Here is a 13456-nt window from a genome sequence, read left to right as displayed (position 1 = left end):
AAGAAGAAAGGAGAAAAGCAGGCAGATAATTTATTTGAAGAAATAGTAGCTGAAAACTTCCCTAATCTGGGGAAGGAAGCAGATATCTAGATCCATGAGGCACACAGAACCTTTAACAAAGTCAACAAAAACAAATCTATACCAAGGCACACTATCTATCTATCTATCTATCTATCTATCTATCTATCTATCAGAGCATGCAAATATGCAGGAGCGTGTAGGGGAGGAGCAGAGGGACAGGGAGACAGAGAATCTTAAGCAGGCTCCATGCCCAGTGCGGAGTCTGATGTGGGACTTAATTTCATGATTCTAAGATCATGACCTGACCCAAAATCAAGAGTTGGACACTTAACTAAGCCATGCCTCCCACACCAAGACATGGTATAACTAAAATGGCAAATATAGTGATAATTTTTTTTTAAGAAGCAAGCAGAAAGACAATTACATGCAAAGGAAACCCCGTTAAGGTTACCATGGGATTTTTCAACAGAAATTTTCCAAGCCAGAAGGGAGTGGCATGATATACTCATCGTGCTGAATGGGAAAAAAATGTGCAGCCAAGAATACTCTATCCAGTAAGGCTATCATTCAGAATAAGAGATCTAAAGAGTTTCTCAGACAAATAAAAACTAAAGGAGTTCATGACAAATAAACCAGCCCTGCAAGAAATATTGAAAGGGGCTCTTTGGGTGAAAGGAAAGACCACAAGTGGGAGCATGAAGTAAGGAAACAAAAAAGCAGTAAAAATGAGTATTTTTATAAAGTTTCAGTCAAGGACTGACAAAATTGAAGGTTGTAAAATATGACACCATATACCTAAAACATGGGGAGGGGAGGAGTAAACAGTGAGTTCAAACTTAAATGATCATCATCTTAATACAGGCTGCTATATGCAGAAAATGTTATATACAAGCCTAATGGTAACCACAAATCAAAACCACTAATAAATATGCAAGGAATAAAGAGAAAGAAATCCAAATATACCACTAAAGAAAACCAGCAAACCATGAAAGTGAGAAAGACAAAGGATCAGAGAAAATCTTCAGAAACCATAAAACAGGTAATAAAATAGCAATAAATACATATCTATAAATAATTAGTTTCAAGGTAAAATGGACTAAATGCTCCAATCAGAAGACATAGTGCAACAGAATGGATAAAGTAGCAAGGCCCATCTATATGTTGCCTATCAGAGACTCATTTTAGACCTAAGGATACTTGCAATTGAAAGTGAGGGGTTGGAGAAACATTTATCCTGCAAATGGATGTCAAAAGAAAGCTGAAGTACCAATACTTACATTTTTTTAATTTCCTTTTGGAGAGATAGAGACAGAGTATGAGTGGAGGAAGGGGCAGAGAGAGAGGGAGAATCTGAAGCAGGCTCCAGGTTCTGACCTGTCTACACAGAGCCCAATGTGGAGCTCGAACCCACAAACCATGAGATCATGACTTGAGCCAAAGTTGGACATTTAACCGACCTAGCCACCCAGGTGCCCCTGAAATACCAATACTTATATCAGACAAAGTAAACTTTAAAACAAAGACTAATAAGAGACAAAGAAAGATATTACATAATAATAAAGAGGACAGTCCAATAAGAAAATGACAGTTATGTGCCTAACATGGGAGCATCCAAATACATAAAGGAATTAATAACAAACACAAAGGAATTAATTGATGGTAACACAATAGTGGGGGATTTTAATACCCTACTTACATCAATGGTGATACGATCTAAACAGAAAATCAACGAGGAAAGAATGGCTTTGAATGACACACTGGACCAGATGGATTTCTCAGATACATTCACAACATTCCATCTTAAAACAGCAGAATACACATGCTATTCTTTTTTTTTTTTTTTACTTCAAATTTTTATTTAATTCTAGTTAGTTAACATACAGTACAATATTGGTTTCAGGAGTAGAATTCAGTGATTCATCACTTAACATACAACACCCGGTGCTCATCATAACAAGTGCCCTCCTTAATACCCATCACCCATCTAGCCCATCTCCCACCCACCTCCCTCCATCAAACCTCAGTTTGTTCTCTATCTTTAATAGTGTCTTATGGTTTGTTCCCTTGTTCTCTTTTTGTTGCCCTCCATATGTTCATCTGTTTTCCTTCTTAAATTCCACATGAGTGAAATCATATGGTATTTGTCTTTCTCTGACTTATTTCGCTTAGCGTAATACACTCTAGCTTCATCTACATTGTTGCAAATGGCGAGATTTCATTCTTTTTTGATGAGAGAATAATATTCCATATGTATATACACACACACCACATCTCTTTTTCCATCCATCAGTCAATGGACATTTGTGCTTGCTCCATAGTTTGGCTATTGTTGGTAATGCTGGTATAAACATCAGGGTACATGTACCCCTTCACATCAGCATTTTTGTATCCTTTGGGTAAATACCTAGTCGTGCAATTGCTGGATTATAGGATAGTTCTATTTTTAACTTTTTGGGGAACCTCCATACTGTTTTTCAGAGTGGCTGCACCAGTTTGCATTCCCACCAACAGTTTAAGAGGGTTCCCCTTTCTTTGTATTGTTGCCAACACCTGTTGTTTCTTGTGTTATTAATTTTAGCCATTCTGACAGGTGTGAAGTGATAGTTCTTTGTGGTTTTGATTGGTATTTCCCTAATGATGAGTGAAGTTGAGCCCCTTTTCATGTGTCTGTTAGCCAGCCATCTGGATGACTTCTTTGGAAAAGTGTCTATTCATGTCTTCTGCCCATTTCTTAACTAGATTACTTATATTTTGGTTGTTGAGTTTGATAAATTCTTTATAGGTTTTAGATACTAATCCTTTATCTGATATGTCATTTGCAAATATCTTTTCCCATTTTCGTAGGCTGCCTTTTAGGTTTATTGATTGTTTCCTTTGCTGTGGTGAAGCTTTTTGTCTTGTTGAGGTCCCAATTGTTCATTTTTGCTTTTGTTTCCCTTCCCCCTGGCTATGTGTCTAGTTAGAAGTTGCTCCAGCTGAGGTCAAAGAGGTTGCTGCCTATGTTCTTCTCTACAAATATTTTTAAGTTTATTTATTTATTTTGAGAGACAGAGAAAGAGAAAGAGTGTGCATGAGTGGGGGGGTGCAGAGAGAGAGAGAGGGAGAGAGAGAGAGAATCCCAAGCAGACTCTGTTAGCAGAGGCTTGAACTCACAAACCACGAGAGCATGACTGGAGATGAAGTTGGACGCTTAACTGACTGAGCAACCCAGGCACCTCTCCTCTGATTTTGATGGTTTTCTGCCTCACATTTAGGTCTTTCATCCATTTTGAATTTATTTTTGTGTATAGTGTAAGAAAGTGGTCCAGTTTCATTCTTCTGCATGTTGCTGTCTAGTTTTCCCAACACCATTTGTTGAAGAGACTTTTTTCCATTGGATATTTTTTCCTGCTTTGTCAAGGATGAGTTGACTGTATAGTTGTGGATCAATTTCTGGGTTTTTTACTCTGTTCCATTGATCTGTATGTCTGTTTTTGTGCCAGTACCCTACTGTCTTGATGACTGCAGCTTTGTAATATAGCTTAAAATACAGAATTGTGATGCCTCTTGTTTTGTTTTTCACTTTCAGAATTGCTTTGACTATATGAGGTCTTTTCTGGCTCCATACGAATTTTTGGATTGTTAGTTCTAGCTTTATGAAGAATGCTGGTGGTATTTTGATAGGGATTGCATTAAATGTGTAGATTGCTTTGCATAGTGTAGAACTTTAATAATGTTTTTTCTTCCAATCCATGAGCATGGAATGCTTTTCCATTTCTTTGTGTCCCCTTCAGTATCTTTCATAAGTCTTCTATAGTTTTCAGAGTACAGATCTTTTACCTCTTTAGTTAGGCTTATTCCTAGGTATATTATGGTTTTTTGGTGGAGTCTTTTGCAAATAGTAAAAGTTTGACTTCTTCCTTGCTGATTTGTATGTGATTTATTTCTTTTTGTTGTCTGATTGCTGAGGCTAAGACTTCCAGTACTATGTTAAATTGTAATGGTGAGAGTGGAGATCCTTCACTCATTCTTGGCCATGGTGGAAAGGCTTTCAGTTTTTCCCCATTGAGGATGATATTAGCTGTGGGTCTTTTGTATATGGCCTTTATGATGTTGAGGTATGTCCCGTCTATCCTTACTTTGTTGAAGGTTTTTATCAAGAATGGAAGCTGTATTTTGTCACATGCTTTTTCTGTATCTTTTGAGTGGATCATATGGTTCTTTTCCTTTCTTTTATTAATGTGGTGTATCACATTGATTGATTTGTACCTATTGAACCAGCTCTGCAGCCCAGGAATAAATCCCACTGGTATGTACTGTTGGATTCGATTTGCTAGTCTCATGTTGATAATTTTTGCATCCATGTTTATTAAGCATACTGGCCTGTAATTCTCCTTTTTTAAAAAAAGTGGAGTCTTTGTCTGGTTTTGGAATCAAGGTAATGCTGGCCTTGTAGAATGGGTTCAGAAGTTTTCCTTCCATTTCTATTTTTTTTTTTGGAACAGTTTGAGAAGAGTAAGTATCAAGTCTTGTTTAAATGTCTGGTAGAATTCCCCTGGGAACCTATCTAGCCCTGGACTTTGGTCCATTGGGAGATTTTTGATAACCAATTCCATTTCTTTGCTGGTTATGGATCTATTCAAATTTTCTATTTCTTCCTGTTTCCGTTTTGGTAGTTTGTATGTTTCTAGAAATTTATTCTTTTCTTCCAGATTGCCCAGTTTGCTGACATATAATTTTTCATAGTATTCTCTTATAATTGTATTTCGGTGGTGTTGCTTGTGATCTCTCCCATTTCATTTGTGATTTTTTTGGATCCTTTCTGTTTTCTTTTTGATAAGTCTAGCTAGGAGTTTATCCATTTTATTAATTCTTTTGAAGAACTAGCTCTTAATTTCATTGATCTGTTCTACTACTTTTTTTATTTGTATATTGTTTATTTCTGCTCTAGTATTTATTATTTGCCATCTGCTGGCTTTAAGCCTTATTTGCTGTTCCTTTCCTAGCTCCTTTATGTGTAAGGTTAGGTTGTATATTTGAGACCTTTCTTGCTTCTTGAGGTAGGCCTGTATTACAATAAACTTCCCTTTTAGGACAGCCTTTGCTGCATCCCAAAGGTTTTGGACTGTTATGCTTTCATTTGTGTTTGCTTCCATGTTACTTTATTACTCAGTTTTTTATTTCCTGGTTAACCTGTTCATTCTTTAATGGAATGTTCTTCAACTTCCATGTATTTGTGGTCTTTCCAAATTTTTTGTTGTTGTTGACTTCAAGTTTCATAACATTGCGGTCTGAAAACATGCATATGATCTCAATTTTTTTGTACTTTTTGAGGGCTGATTTGTGACCCAATATGTGATCTATTCACGGGAATGACCCATGTTCACTGGAAAAGAAAGAATTCTTATGTGAGAATATGTATTCTCATTCTTTTTGAGAGCACATAGAACAATCTCCAGAATAGATCACACACTATGCCACACAACAAGCCTCAACAAATTCAAGAATATTGAGGTCATACCATGCATTTTTTCAGACTACAACACTATGAAACTAGAAGTCAACCACTTGAAAAAATCTGGAAAGACTACACATGCTTAATGGTTAAGTAACATGCTATTAAATAATGAATGAGTCAACCAAGAAATCAACGAAGAATTTAAAAATTACATGGAAACAAATGAAAATGAAAATATAACAGTTCACAACCTTTGGGATGCAGCAACAGTGGTTCTAAGAGGGAAGTTTATAGCAATACAGGCTGACCTCAAGAAGCAAGAAATATCTCAGATATACAAGCTAAAGGAGATAATAATACATTGCCTAACATTACAACTAAAGGAGCTAGTGATAGACAACAGACCAAACCCTGAACCACAACAAGAAAAGAAATAATAAAGACTAGTACGGAAGCAACTGATGTAGAAACTAGAATAACACTAGAACAGATCAATGAAACCAGGAGCTGGTTCTTTAAAAAAAAATAAAATAAAATAAAAAAATAAAAATAAAATTGATAAGCCTCTAGCCAGACTTATCAAGAAAAAAAGAGAAAGTACTCAAAAGAATCACAAATGAGAGGGGGGAAATAACAACTGACCCCACAGAAGTACAAATAATAATAAGAGAATATTATGAAAAACTCTATGCCAACAAATTAGACAACCTGGAAGAAATGGATAAAGTCTTAGAACCATATAACCTACCAAAACTGATCCAGGAAGAAATAGAAAATTTGAACAGATTGATAATCAGCAAACAAATTGAATCAATAATCGAAAAATTCCCCAAACCAAAAGTCAGTACCAGATGGCTTCACAGGCACATTCTACCAATCATTTAATGAAATTAATACCTATTCTTCTCAAAGTATTCCAAAAAATAGAAGGTAAGGAAAACTTCCAAATTCATTGTAAGAGGCAAGCATTACCCTGATACCAAAACCAGAAAAAGACATCACACACAAAAAAGAGAACTATAGGCCAATATCTCTGATGAACATAGATGTAAAAATTCTCAAGAAAATACTAGCAAATAGCATTCAACAGTATATTAAAAAATCATTCACCACAACTATGTGACATTTATTCCTATGATGAAATGGTGGTTCAGTATTCACAAATCAATCAACATGATACATCACATTGATAAGAGAGGGGATAAGAACCATATGATCATCAATGGACACAGAAGAAACATTTGACAAAGTACAATATCCATTCGTGGAATAAACCCTCAACAAACTGAGTTTAGAAGGAACACACCTCAATATAATAAAGGCCATATATGAAAAACCCACAGTGAACATCATCCTTAATGGGGAAAAACAAAGTGCTTTTCCTCTAAGATCAGAAATGAGACCAGTATGTCTCACCAGTTTTATTCAATATAGTACTGGTAGTCCTAGCCACAGCAGTCAGACAACAAAAAGAAATAAAAAGCGTCTAAATTGGCAAGGAAGAAGTAAAACTTTCATGTTTACAGGTGACATGATACTCTATATTGAAAACCCAGAAGACTCCCCAAACAACTGCTAGAACTGGTAAATGAACTGAGTCAAGTTTCAGGATACAAAATCAATGTATAGGAATCTGTTGCATTTCTACACAACAATAATGAAGAAGCAGAAAGAAGAATTAAGAAAACAGTCCCATTCACAATTGCATCAAAAATAATAAGATACCTAGGAATAAACCTAACCAAAGAGGTGAAAGACTATACTATATACTCTGAAAGACTATACTGTATACTTTGAAAACTAAAAACACTAATGATAGGAATTTAAGATGATCAGAAAAAAATGTGAAGGCATTCCATGCTGATGGACTGGAAAACAATTATTAAAATGCCTATACTAGCCAAAGAAATCTACATATTCAGTGCAATCCCTATCAAAATGCCAACAACATTTTTTCACAGAACTAGAACAAATAATCTGAAAGTTTGTATGGAACCACAAAAGATTCTGAAGAGCCAACATAAACTTGAAAAAGGAAACCAAAGCTTAGAAGCATCACAGTTACAATAATATCCTGCTGCATGTGACACTGAAACTTACAATTATTAACACATAATAAGTATTGTAAGTTTCAGTGTCACATGCAGCAGGATATTATTGTAACTTATGAGAAGATAATATACATAGTGAAGGTATGGGAAACTGAGTACACTTTTGCTTTTATGGTGGGAACATAAACTCATTCATTCAATCCTGAAGTAAATTTGGCAACTTATTTCAACAAAGTTTAAATGTGCAGGATAATTGAAATCATTTATATTGGCCGGAATTTACTTAAGAGGAATTATCAGACATGAGCAAAAAAAATAAATTGTATAAATATATTGATGCAAGAGTTATTCACAATGCAAAAGTTTAGAAACATGTGAAAATGGCACAAATGAGTGATTGGAGTAAATATACCAATATAGCTTGACCAAAATGGAATGTAATATGGCTGTAAAAAGTTTTATTTGCAAATTATTTAAATACATTGAGAAATACTCATTGGAATGTACAGTATTATCCAGTTTGTTTAAGTTGGTGTGTGTTCCATATAAAAATATTAACAGTAGTAGGATTATAATTCTTATTTGTATATTTATAATAATGAATAATGAGTAAGCTTCAAATAATGAATATATATTACTTTCATAATTAGGAAAAAATATAGGAGAAAAAGTTTCTCATAGAAAAACTTTCGGTTTTCCATGTATCACTAAATAGTCTTTCAACAGGTTCCTCTTATCTCCACCTCCTAAATGAAAGGACTTCCTTAGATCTACCATTATACCTCTATTGTTATAGAGTGTGTGTCCCTGAAATCTCTTCTTCCATACCCTCTGTAACATCTTAATGAATGTCTCATGGGTCATGATTTCATCATATCTCTCCACCTGCATTGCCTGGTGGTTCCTGGTTCAGACTATCATTTAGTGAATGTGTGAAATTTCACATCATGGTTTTCTCAGATTTCCTCCTACTTTTCATTTCTTTAATTCTATTAGTGCTGGTATTATCTTTTATCAAAATTATCTTTGGCTTTTTCTCCTCCTTGCTTCTCACACCCACATCTTTCAACTTCTTTTTTTCTTACTGGGATATATAAACACCTTTACCCCTAGAAGTCTTTTATTATCACATATACCCAGCTTTGCCATTCAATCAATATATTCTACTGTCCCCACTTTAATCTTCTTGAAATGCTACTTTGACAAATCAACATCTTCCTCAAGCTTTTACCCTGTGTATATGATGAAGTTGTCACTCATGCTATCTTACTCCTTAACTCTCATATTTGATTATTCTAAACCTTGCAGTCTACTGAAACATAACTTTTCTTGACTATATTCCCTGTCTTAAACTGTTCTCCTTTTATCTCTGCCTACTGTAAACCCCTCCATTCTTCAGAGTCCAGCTTAAATTCTTTCTTCTTTGTGGGTGATTTGACAAAAGTCACATCAAGTTTTTTCTTGCCTTAAGTTAGCATAAGTAGCTTATTGTATCTGGGGAAGAATTTAAGTATCTGCAGAACTCTATGGTTTTCTTAAGAAATTAACTTTTTTTTTAACAGAATGACTTTACTATCCCCTTTGTCTAGTAAACAATAGTTTATACATATTGTTCTGGCATGAATATTACTAATGCTCCCTATTAGTTTTAAAAGTTGGGACAAGGGGCACCTGGGTGGCTCAGTCGGTTGGGCATCTGACTTCAGCTCAGGTCATGATCTCACAGCTTGTGAGTTCAAGCCCCGCATCAGGCTCTGTGCTGACAGCTCAGAGCCTGGAGCCTGCTTCGGATTCTGTGTCTCCTTCTCTCTATATCCCTCCCCACTTTCTCTCTCTCTGTCTCTCTCAAAAATAAATAAAGATTTAAAAAAATAAAAATAAATAAGTAAATAAAATAAAAGTTGGGACAATAAAGTGTATGGTTATCCTTCTTATCCAGTACAAAATATCAAGCAAAAGTTGCTGGTGCATATATGAGCAAAAGTGCCTTCTACTGAACCACACACTATTAGCATAAGTACAAAAAGGAGTCACCTTAAGTAAAAGAATGCCTTTCTAAATCTTGTACTGGAAAGGTAATAAAGTACAGTATTCCTTTAGCTCTGTACCATCTGGATGACCTTTCAAAGCAGGTTTTGTATATTGAATATAGTTGTCTAGATTGGAGATGATGGAAAACATCTATTACCGGCAAATGGTAAGAGCCATTATTCTCTTTTATCCTTCCTTGCACCCCCATCCCCCATCTTTTCATGACATGGGATTGTGTATGGCAAATAAGTTTCTGAGTAAATGACAATTCTCTTAGGTCAGGGGTCCCCAAGACCACCCCTAGGTTTGGTGATTTGCTAAGATGATATAATGAAAAATCAGCAGAAGATGCATAGAATGAAGTCTGGGGGAAAGCAGGCACAAACTTACAAGAGTCCTCTTTCAGTGGAGATAGATAGAGCATGTTTAATTCCCCCAGCCATAAGTTGTGACAACACGTGTAAAATGTTGTCTGTTAGAAGGAAACTCATAGACTGAGTGTCCATGGTTTTAATTGGGGGCTTCTCACATAGGTACTCTCTGTGTGTCATATCCTTAAATTCCAGACTCCCAGAAGGAAAGCAGGTGTTCAAAATAAATCATATTGTTGGCACAATTTAGGAACAGTGAGCTACTCTTACCATTTAGGGTGGTAGGTACCCTCCTGAAATCCATTTTCCCAGATACCAGCAAGGACTAGCCTTGTAAACAGGCCTTTCAGTGGAGAACATTCAGGACTACTGTGCCATCTTCACAGCTTTGTTGACCACAGATAGCCATCTTAAGCTCTAAAGGTGTCTAGTAGTCTCTATAGTTTGTTCTTATGTGCTAGTCAATATAAGCAATGTCATTATTTTTTAAAGTAAATGAAAGCTTCAGAGGTAACTTGTGGAATGGAATGTTATCTCTGAGACTGAAATTATTCTCACATCCTTTACATCCAGTGCTGCACTGGAGCGTTCCTTTGGAGAGCTGATTTTCCCATCTCTCTCCAACTCTCACATTCAGTGATGCTGGGTTTGTGGTTTGGAATTGGCTATTCGGGGAATATTTACACCATTGAAACCAGCAAATACTACAAATCAGGTATGCCCACCAGAGAGCCAGTTGTTAAACATTGATTAGCATACCACCACCTATATACCTCCTTACCATTGAGTCTGTAAATACCGTGTTGCCTGAAACAGTCATAAGAAAATATAATGATTTGTATGAAATGCTGATACCTAAACAGTCTTCTGGGAGCTGAGAAGTTTCTGGTCCAAATTTCCTACCTGATTTATATGTTCTTTTTATATATTAGTTCGGGAACTTGGAATTCTCAACTTTAAAAATACCTAAAATGAGTTGCTAATAATATCGGGCTATTTTTTTTATATAAATAGATTTATAGCAAATAAATATAATTATTATTAAAAGTGTTTCAAATGAAATTTTAAGATGCTATGATGCCCAAGCCAGCAAACCTGATTTTCTCTCTTTTAAAGCTTCTTTATGTGAAATTAGCATTGTTAAATGGATCCAAAAAGCAATTTTCTGCTCCCAAATTATTGTTGGTGGATACTTAGTACTCCAGAGAGCCCATTCTTTTCATCTGCTTTTAGTAATCTCAGCTGGCAGGTAGGAGTGCAAAACTGGAAAAGAAAAGTAAATCATGCTTATACTAGTAAGCCAACGTCAGTTTTAAAGAGGACATCAGAAGATGATAGTGGGCATAGAGGAGGGCAACATCAAAAAAAAATTATCTCAATAACACTTTCTCACGCTTTATCAGTAGAACCTTATTGCAGTTATAAATAATAAATGTGCATATCATTGATGGAGCATCGTTCACTATTTTAGAACCATTGAATTTTTTTTTTTGCCTCTGCTACGTGTATTCCCTTTCTAAGAGTTTACCTAATGATATGACTCTGCTGAATATTCTCAAATGATTCTCCCTCAGTTAAAATCCAAAATTTGTTACGCAGCATCCAAGATTTTTTAAAGTATGATGCCAACCTTACTTAACCGTCCTGTCCTCCACTTTTTACTCTGCAGCCAAACTCTGTCAGTCTCTTTCATGCCTCTTTACTTTTTCATCTTTGACTGCCAGTTGTTCATCTTAAGATCCAACTCATACCACCAATTTCTTCCTGAGTCTAGTTTCTTTTCCTATGATCCCATAGATTTTCATATACATTTAGATGCCTTTTTCATATTTTTTGTACTGAATGTGGTACACTTACTCCCTGCTGCCCCTTCATACTCCATGTCCTGTAAACTTGGTGGGCAAGGACTATGTTTTCCTAGTTTCTGTATGCCCAAAACATAATAATAGAATTGCTATATTAAAACTTTTTGTAGCACTTAACTTTTAATAGAGATATTGGAGTAGAATAGGATTTGAGGCTTTTTCTACATAGAGCCATCAATAATTACTTTGTGTCACGACTTGCCTTTTTTTACTCCTTAGGCAGATACACTGATTGACCGAGAGCATCAAAATTTTTATGAAGCATCACTAGAATATGTCTTTAAAATTCAAGAGGTTCAAGAAAAAAAGAAGTTTGAATTTGTTGAACCGGTAAGTTTCAGTTTCCCTACAAAACAGTAGTTCTAACATACCGTATGAAAAGAAATGGCAATGTTTTTCTGTTGAAAATTGTGATTTTTTTTAAAAAGAACAAAAGGGAAGGGAGGAATAGAGGAGGGAAAATAGGTGGAGTTCAGGGCACTATTAGGGCAATGGAACTATTCTATATGATACTGTAATAGTGGATACATGTCATTATACATTTGTCAAAACCTACAGAATATACAATGAACAAGGTAAACCCTAATGTAAAATATGGATGTTAGTAATAACATATCAATATTTGGTTATCATTGTAACAAATGTAGCATATTAATACAAGATGATAATAATTAGGGTGTGTGGGTGGAGGTTGAAGGAATATATGAGATCTCTTTATTTTCTCTACTCAATTTTTAAATAAACCTAAGACTACTCTTAAAATAGTTTATTAATAGAAAAATTAAAAGATTAAAAGGACTTACATTATATATACCTAAGTAAATATAGCTCACCACTAAAGCGACCCATTTACTAAACCTTTAGGTGAAAGGAAAAAAACATAAGGTTATATTTCACCCTTTGTTTCATTCCACTTCCTTGAAAGTCTGGGATCTGCCTGACTTTCCTATGAGGTAATGTAAAAAGTAATGGATTCCTTAATATAAATTGCATTACAGGAAAAAACAGGTAGCTGGTCTTTATAAGTTTACTTCATTTTCTTAGCATTTTTCCCCCAAGTTGTACCATAATATGTTATAATATTGCCTGAGTAGGTGTCTTCATAAAGCATCATCTGTGGTGAGTAAAGGTAAGTTCTAGAAGTCAAGATGATCTTCAGTTAATATATAATGTCAATTCCCATGAGAGGAGCAATAGTTAAATACATAGGTAATCTATTTAATCCATATTTTTCTTCCTATGTCAGTTTTTTAAAAATGTGTTTATAGTTAAGTAATAAAATACCTGTTCCTGTTTAAGGGGAGATAGTGAGGAAAAGGAAAAATAATACACATTTTAAAATATATTTGATGAAATTCATTTCTTGTGGGGAAACCATTAATGATTCCCTAAGGATGATGGGAAACAGAGGCAGAGCAGAGCCTGGGAAAAGTTCTTAGACCCTGCCTGGCTCCCAGCCACTTGTGTTTCATTTTTCTCTCTTCAGCTGAAACTACCTCACTCTTTCCTATAAACTGGGCACTTGGCAAGCTTGTAAGACTAAACCTTCAGCCAGACAAATTTAAGGAACTGAAGACCACAACACAGGCTCAGGAATTTAATTTTTACCTTTTATTTGGGATAACAGTCTTAACTACAAGTTCTGTTTTTTCAAACAAACAGCTAAGTCCTTAAATCCCT

At 35.2% G+C, this 13456-nt stretch overlaps 1 protein-coding gene across 1 annotated transcript in view; it reads left to right on the top strand.

Annotated features, from left to right (window-relative positions):
* The window catches only part of ARHGAP42 (Rho GTPase activating protein 42), a 322999-nt gene that overhangs the window by 225092 nt on the left and 84451 nt on the right, over positions 1–13456 (top strand). Inside the window, exon 6 of the mRNA XM_030333001.1 lies at positions 11996–12106. Within this exon, the coding sequence (XP_030188861.1) occupies positions 11996–12106 (111 nt within the window). The remainder of the gene's footprint in view (positions 1–11995; positions 12107–13456) is intronic.

The sequence above is a fragment of the Lynx canadensis genome, chromosome D1 (assembly GCF_007474595.2).
Source record: "Lynx canadensis isolate LIC74 chromosome D1, mLynCan4.pri.v2, whole genome shotgun sequence".
NCBI lineage: Eukaryota > Metazoa > Chordata > Mammalia > Carnivora > Felidae > Lynx > Lynx canadensis.
Note: the sequence above shows the minus strand (reverse complement) of the source record. Positions and strands in the feature narration are given on the sequence as shown.